Here is a 7,625-nt window from a genome sequence, read left to right as displayed (position 1 = left end):
GATAATATGTTACTGTGATGCCTATATGATATGAAGGGACATGATCATTCATGACTTTGTAAAGTAGAATGAGGATTTTAAATTCAATTCTAGGTTTAACATGGACTCAATAAGGAGAAGTCGATATGGCAAATGTGATATTTCTACCTGGTCTCATGCTGCGGTATTTTAGATCATTTGAAGGCTTTTCAGGGAGCCTGATACTAAATAATAACAGTCCAGACAAATATTTACATTTGTTTCATGTGTCCTAACCTGGGCAACAATGACGCCAGGGTTCCTACATATAGGACATTCATTAGCTCCACATCAGTACGTGTTCCCCACCCCCAGGCAGTGCTTTCTGACTGTTAAGAAATCCTGATTCCTTTACTGAGATCCATAACCTAATAAAAGTGCAGAAGGACTAAATCTAGACAAATCATCTAATCACACACGCTCACACATGGGTCAAAAGAAGATAAAGATTATTAGAGAAAAACTGTGAAGGAGTGGCATGTCAGTGTCTCACAGGTTCAAAGGTATAAAGTGTTTTTGTTCATGTTCAGTTTTACTGCACTTGATTTTACATCTTGATTAAATGAACTTCAGTGTTTTCTATGATCTATAGGCATAAATTTAAAAAAACCCAGATAACTTAAAAGTAAATATTTTTACTGTTTTTAAAATGATTAAAATTAATTGTGTTTACATACATTGCATATACTGTTGTTCACAACACACCCTGCAACAGAGGAAATGTAGACACATTCATATTTAAGAACACTTTTTGGGGAGAATACATGGAAAAGGACGGAAGCAGTAAAGATGCAGCAAATAAAGCCAGTGGCTGGATTAGATGGCAAAATAACAGCAACTAAATACTGTTAGGCTTTGGTGTGTTAACTTCAGCAGATTGTCTCAACGATTTTGGTCTATAGTAATCACCAAGTAAAAATAAATCATGCAATTTAAAACAAAGCATCTCTTTGGTTGGCACATATCATTTCTAGAGGCACATATGACCGAACAGCTACAAAAAACAAGTAAAAGCGCGAATAGAGTGCAATGAATACATACAACAAAGCATTCATATTCATATATGGCAATGAGAAATTACTCGAGGCTCTCACAAATGAATAGCACTATGATGGCACTCCACCATAAAGAGTCATGCACATCATAAGGATAAGACATGGGATTTAAGCATAGTATTGGAAATGCTGAAGATTTCAGTCACTTTGTGCATTAAAATAAAATAAAATAATGGCAACATGTTTTTCATTAAAGAGCAAAGTTAAGACGTATTCACGGTGACAGGACAGTACAGACAAGGACCAGAGCTCTGCTATCATCTGAGGTAGCGGGTCACAGGTCTGCAGAGGAAAAAAAAAACACTGACCCACAGCATTTCTATGATGGAGATTCATTTCCCCGGCAGCGTGAGTTTTCCAAATATGCAGTCCACCACAGTCAGTGATGGGTGACATCACTTGGTTCACTGGCACTACATAGGGGGCTTTGGGGAGGCGAATGAGGGCAAGCAAACACACTTTCAGACATTTGCATTTGTGCACAGTTTGGTCTTCAGTCAGTTCATTTAAGGCTTTTAACAACATGAAAGTCTCCAGAAGTGAAAAATAAATAAAACACAAAACAGATACCTTTCTACTGAATGTCATTGAACTGGACAGAGTTAATAATTAATGGGACTGATGGTCACATAGTCAATTATTAGTTAGACTCACGTCCACAGTTCAAACAGAGGCGTCTCTGAAATGATTCAGTAGAGTGAGTAAATCATACAGAGGTGAAGGAAAATGCACAATGTTTTGTGGGGTTTTGGGCCATTTAAGAGATCATCTGACATGAACCAGGTCAACTGTTAATGAATGCTGCACAATTTAAGTATGAACTCAAATGTGAGAGAAAATTACAAGAAAATGAACAAAAACGGTCCCCATCTGGCAGTAGGCTTTAACAAAGGGGTGAGGATTCAATTAAAAGGTAACATCTTCCAATTTCTTTGAATGTGCTCACTCAGCATGTTGCTAAAACAAAACCCACTCATGCCCTAACTTGGCCAGTGACCTAGAGTTCAGTTCAGCTCTTCATCCCGCTGTCTTTGAAAGAGCAAAGTAATCAACAAACTGATGCAGTACATCAGATACGCATGGCTAATGTAAGTGGTGAATGTCTTCTTATGTGCTGATAGGCTGAAAGCAGTCAACAAAGTTTTAAACAGATATGACTTGATGATAAGTGAACTTTCACAGTGGCTAGAAGTCCTATTTTTCCTACTCCAGACTAATATTTTCTGCTTGCTTCCAGTCTCTGTGCCTTTTTTAGGATAACCAGTTGCCACATATTTACTTTCTAAAACTATTTCTTTAAATATAACATCTAAAACACTGAGGAGGTTTGATTTAAAGCAGCCTCTTTGAATGAATCAGTCACAGTACCAGATTAACTGATGACACAGTTGCAGGGGGCTTTATAGAACCCTCTCTATGCTTTCATGTTTGTATAATGTGATCATTAATAATTCAATAGTGGTAATTTTGGAAACACAGGCAGCATAAATTCTGGGATGCTCCACAGCATGGGATCAAGAGTGGATAATAACCTTAACCCCTTAAAGCCTGAAATATAAAATAATTGCAGAAAATTCTTGTTTACTGAACCATCAGACAAATTTGTTTAAAAATTAAGTACATTTTAATTATCTTATATGACTTTTAATTTGTACCATATATTTGCTACCTCTGGTATTTAAAAAATGTATTGTGCAGTTTATTTTGAATTTTTCAAGGGAAAGAATTACGGGCTCAGTGAGGTGAACTTAGAGCTTTTGGGTGCCAAGCTCTGCTTGGTGAGTTAAACAGCCTTTAAATGATCAGATTTCCTAGATCCAACCTCGGAAGGGAAGCTGGGTCAGCATCTCTGACAGGACATATTTTATTGTGCTTCCCAAAGCTGCATCCTTACAAGCACCTTTACAGCTCAGATTCCAGAGTCAGACAGAAAAACCTAGACTTTTTAGAGCACTTCTCTGAGCCGATAGTTACTGTGTGTCTTTTTAAACACCAATCATTGATTAGGGATGCACTGACTGTCAAAAGGACCAATACCAGTACAAATATCAACGGTAATACAGATACTGGTACTGATACAGATATTGATGTCTTAAAGAGCATCTGGAAGCCTGCAGATAACAGTATTTGTATTAGTTTTTGTTGTTATCTAGTTCCCGGTTTGGTCCAGGAAAACAAATATAGCATATTATTTCATTTGTGTCAGGGTTTTTTTTTTTTCAGCTTTTGTTAACTTTTAGGCAGGACATCAGTATATGCCAATTTATTTGCAGAAATGCTGGTATCAACCAACCCCGACCACTGTATCAGTGCACCCCTAAAACAGATTACATAGCATACTGGAGGACATAAAGATGGCAGGGTTAAATATAAATCTTTGGCAGACTGGTTCACTATGAACTTATACAAAAATTTAAATTAACACCATAAATTGCTTCCTATGTTTTTCTGTATCTTATACTATACAACATGTTTTAACTGTATGTCTAAAACTGTATGATAGTGATGAAAAGTCAATGTTAAGATTAGAGTAAGCCCAGTGAGAATGGCTGCTGACGGAGTTGATCTTGGACACAGTACTGCATGCCTAACTCTTATTGTGACAAAAAAATAAATGTCCAGTTTTCCCCATTTTCAGCTACAATTTCAAGCTTGTCTGATGTAAGATTAGTTCAGTCTGATGCATAGTTCTTCAGGATCACATTTACGTTCAGCTTCAACATATGACTCTGATATGTTTGAACACTTTGGCATTTTTTCCTACTTAAAACAGTCTTCACATAAACACAGATATGCACAGAGTATCTTAATACTATCAATGAGCAGCAGCAGCCTCAGTCTGACCCCCTGCACCTCTCTGTCAGTCTCTCTCTAGGGGTATTTAGAGGACAGACTCTCCTGCTTTGTGTTGCACAACTTCTTGAGCCTTTTCATGATTCATCATCTTCTGGTCAGCGTCCTGCTCCCCTTTCACGGCCTGCTTTTTCTCTCTTCTCTTGTGCTTGGCTTCCACCCAGGGTATCAGACACAGCAAGGCCCCGCCAATGATCGGTGGGACTCCTGCTAGGTAGAAGGCCATGTCGTAATATCCCATTTTGTCCCTCAGATAGCCTGCAACCAGATAAAGGGGGGGGGGGGGGGGGGGGGGGGTAACGGTCAAATAAACACAGCTAAAGGTCAATGTTTACGATCACATCCAAATACAAAGAGAAACACAAGTGTCAGAACTCCTAAACATCGCAAGATTAACAGCTGGTGCTGACCAAGATGTCATTGACTTTTGTCACCTGTATGGCTTCTTTACATATGTAAACTCTCCTAATAAAGATGGCTTCCAGCTCTATCCCACACACACACACACACACACACACACACACACACACACACACACACACACACACACACACACACACACACACACAGAAGCTGCTCTGCCAGCAGCCGTAAATCACTGCAGAGGGTGGTGAAGGCAGCAGAGCACATCACTGGCACGAGGCTTCCTGCCATTCAGGACATTCATCTCCAGCGATGCTTCCGTAAAGCACACAGCATCATCAAGGACCACAGCCACCCAGCACATCAGCTGTTCTCTTTGTTACCATCTGGCAGACGTTACAGGAGCCTGTCTGCTCGGACTACAAGACTCAAAAACAGTTTTTACCACCAAGCCATACGACACCTCAACCACAACACTTAAACACACACAACACAGCACTCAGAAGCTACCCTGCAGCTTCACAAGTACTCTATTTAATCTGCACTGGTCACTCCACTTTATTGTCATTGATATTTATATTTAAAAGTGCAATACTGTAATTTTCTGCTGCTCATTCCTGTGCAATATCCCATCTGCCCTCCCGTCATATTTCTTTTCAAGATTTTCTTATTTAGTCACTAGTGTACATATATTTATAGATACATATATATTTAGTCATCTTTTCTCTTTTACCATGTCTCTCTAATATTTTGCTCCTTACTATTTTTCTATTTTCTTTATTATTTTATTTTATTTTATTATATTTTCTCCTACTGTATCATGCTGCTGAGTGACTGCTGCTCGTCAAACACATTTCATTGCAATGTTGACCTTGTGCTAACTTGCATATGACAAATAAAACTGAAAACTGAAAACTGAAAACAACTGATTGTCTTCCAGGAAGCCCTCTGCACATGAAGCTCACATGAGTAAATGCACATGCTAGCAGTAAACCTTTGGTGAACCTTTGGCATTCAGCACTGAAGAAGTCTCGCATTTTTTAAAATCCACATGTAAACAGCGTCAGCTAGAAACATACACACACACTGATTAGTCACAATACTGAAACCACCTGCCTAGCAGTGTGCATGTCTCACACCTTTCAAAGCATAGCTATCGGGCATCCTACAGATGCTCAATCGTGCTCATGATTGAGCATCTGGGGAATCTGAAGATTAACTGAACACTATGAACTCTTAGCAATGTTCCCAATGGTGGAATGCATTATCCTCCTTAAGGGGTCAGTGATATTAAGAGATGCTCTTGGGAATGCAACTCCCACGTAACTGTTTCCAGCAGAAAATTGGCCCAGGAGTCCCATGTCCTCTGTTGGCTTGTCTGATAATGCATCCTGCTGCCACCTCTTCCCTGTGTAGATAAGTGCATACGCTGGTGTTGAGTCTGTGTTTCCACAAACCCCGCTAATTCTAGAGACTTATTCATCATGAAGAAAACAAGACAGTCGATCGATCGATTATTTGCGCAAGGGAGGCCTCGTCTGTGTCCACCACGAAAATGACCCCCAGATCTGACCTCCTCCTGCTACCTTTTATTGAGAGACAGTTCACACAAAACACGTCAGAACAAAGCCACGCCCCCTTGGTTCTAAGACCAATGTGTGAACTTCTGTAAGAGTGTGTGTGTGTGTGTGTGTGTGTGTGTGTGTGTGTGTGTGTGTGTGTGTGTGTGTGTGTGTGTGTGTGTTTGTGTGTGTGTGTGTTATGTGAGAATGTGTGTGTGTTAGACCTCCTGCTGACCAAAGGGTCATAAACCCAGGAAGCTTACATCAAAAGAAACAGATCTTTCCGATAGGATGTATCTACAATAAAACCTCCCCCAGCACAGAGTGATTGGAGAGGTGGTCAGGATCAAAGGAAGGGCTTTGATCCTACTGCTTGAACTAAGACTGTACAAATTTAAGAAACACAATGGCAACATTCAACAATTAGACTTAACAGCTGGCTCACATGATTCATCAGACCAAGCCATCCTCTTGATCCATGATCCAGTTCAGAAACTCACATGCTCAGTGTAAGATCTTCAGCTTTAGTACAGGGCTCAGCATGAGCACTCTGACCAGTATTGCAGCTACAATCTCATGCACAGCAAGCTGTGATGCCCTGTGTTCAGACACCTTCGTATCACAGAAAGACAGCATTAAGGCTTTAACCAGATTGTGCTGCATTAGCTCTTTGTACAAGACAAGGTAAAATGCGGAAATGTGTCAGTGATCCTTGTGCACTCACCAGCTCACTGAATGTCCTTTTTGTAGGTACACATCACTACACAGTTGGAATTACCCCAAAGAGGCTTATATATAAAAGTATGCATGTGCTAGATTTTTGAAGCTAGTTAAGGCCAAGGATCCAAAATGACTAAACTGCCATATTATTAGATCATCAGTTTAGTGTGGGCATGTGTCATATGTTCAGGGGTTACCTGAGCATGATCACAAATTTCAGTTAACTCCTGCTTTACCTGCAATAGGGGGCCCCACAGTCATGGGCACAGACATCAGGCCTAGCAGGAAGCCAATGGCCTGGGACACATCTTTGGCTCCAACCAACTCAAAGGCGATAGGTGCCATGATGCAGATGAAGCAGCCGTCAAACAGTCCCATCAGCAGACACACTGCGATAAGCCCGCCAAACACATTGCACAGGGGGATCATCATGGACATGAGACCGATGACGAAGAAGGACGCCACCTAAGTAGAGAGATTATTTTGTTAATTGTTATGGTTTAGTACACTCTATATATTCAGATTGGATGCAAAACCAAAAGAAACCCCTCATTTTACTTTAACGTTACACGAGAAGGCTCATGTAATGTTAAATCTTCACCCCCTATTGTAAGACCTTTAACTGGCTTAAAGGTCTCACTGTGCTATGATCCTCACATGATCCCTAAAATGCTATTTCAGAGAATTTTTAATGGTCAGAACTTCTGCATTCAGACAATGTAAATCTGCTTACACGACTGTTTAGGCCACACACTCACTTGCAGGAACACTTTGTTGACTCCGTTAATGTAATCCGCCACTATGCCGAAGATCAGTCGGCCAATGCCAGATGTTATACCAATGCACATGAGCAAAACTTCCTTATTGGTGTCTTTTCCAAAACGCTCCTCCACGTGTTTCATCTGTGGACAGTAAATGAAAGATGAACACAGCTGTTTCATTTCTTTAGTTTACTGCAGTTATATGATACACAGTACAGCACAAAGAATTACAATAAAAACTGTGAAACTGCAACCACTGACTAAAACCTCATTGGACAGTGCTCTTTGCTTAG

General features: G+C 40.2%; 1 protein-coding gene across 1 annotated transcript in view; it reads right to left on the bottom strand.

Moving 5' to 3' along the window:
• Nucleotides 1-637: 637 nt before the first annotated feature.
• slc16a10 (solute carrier family 16 member 10) overlaps nucleotides 638-7,625 on the bottom strand; it is a 30,753-nt gene continuing 23,765 nt past the window's right edge. Inside the window, exons 4-6 of the mRNA XM_004566231.4 lie at nucleotides 7,330-7,473; nucleotides 6,808-7,036; nucleotides 638-4,184 (exon numbers count right to left, since the gene is read on the bottom strand). Of these exons, the coding sequence (XP_004566288.1) occupies nucleotides 3,955-4,184; nucleotides 6,808-7,036; nucleotides 7,330-7,473 (603 nt within the window). The 3' untranslated portion in view covers nucleotides 638-3,954. The remainder of the gene's footprint in view (nucleotides 4,185-6,807; nucleotides 7,037-7,329; nucleotides 7,474-7,625) is intronic.

Source organism: Maylandia zebra, linkage group LG15, assembly GCF_041146795.1.
Source record: "Maylandia zebra isolate NMK-2024a linkage group LG15, Mzebra_GT3a, whole genome shotgun sequence".
Classification (NCBI taxonomy): Eukaryota; Metazoa; Chordata; class Actinopteri; order Cichliformes; family Cichlidae; genus Maylandia; species Maylandia zebra.
The sequence above is the reverse complement of the archived record's forward strand: the minus strand, read 5'-3'. Positions and strand labels throughout refer to the sequence as shown.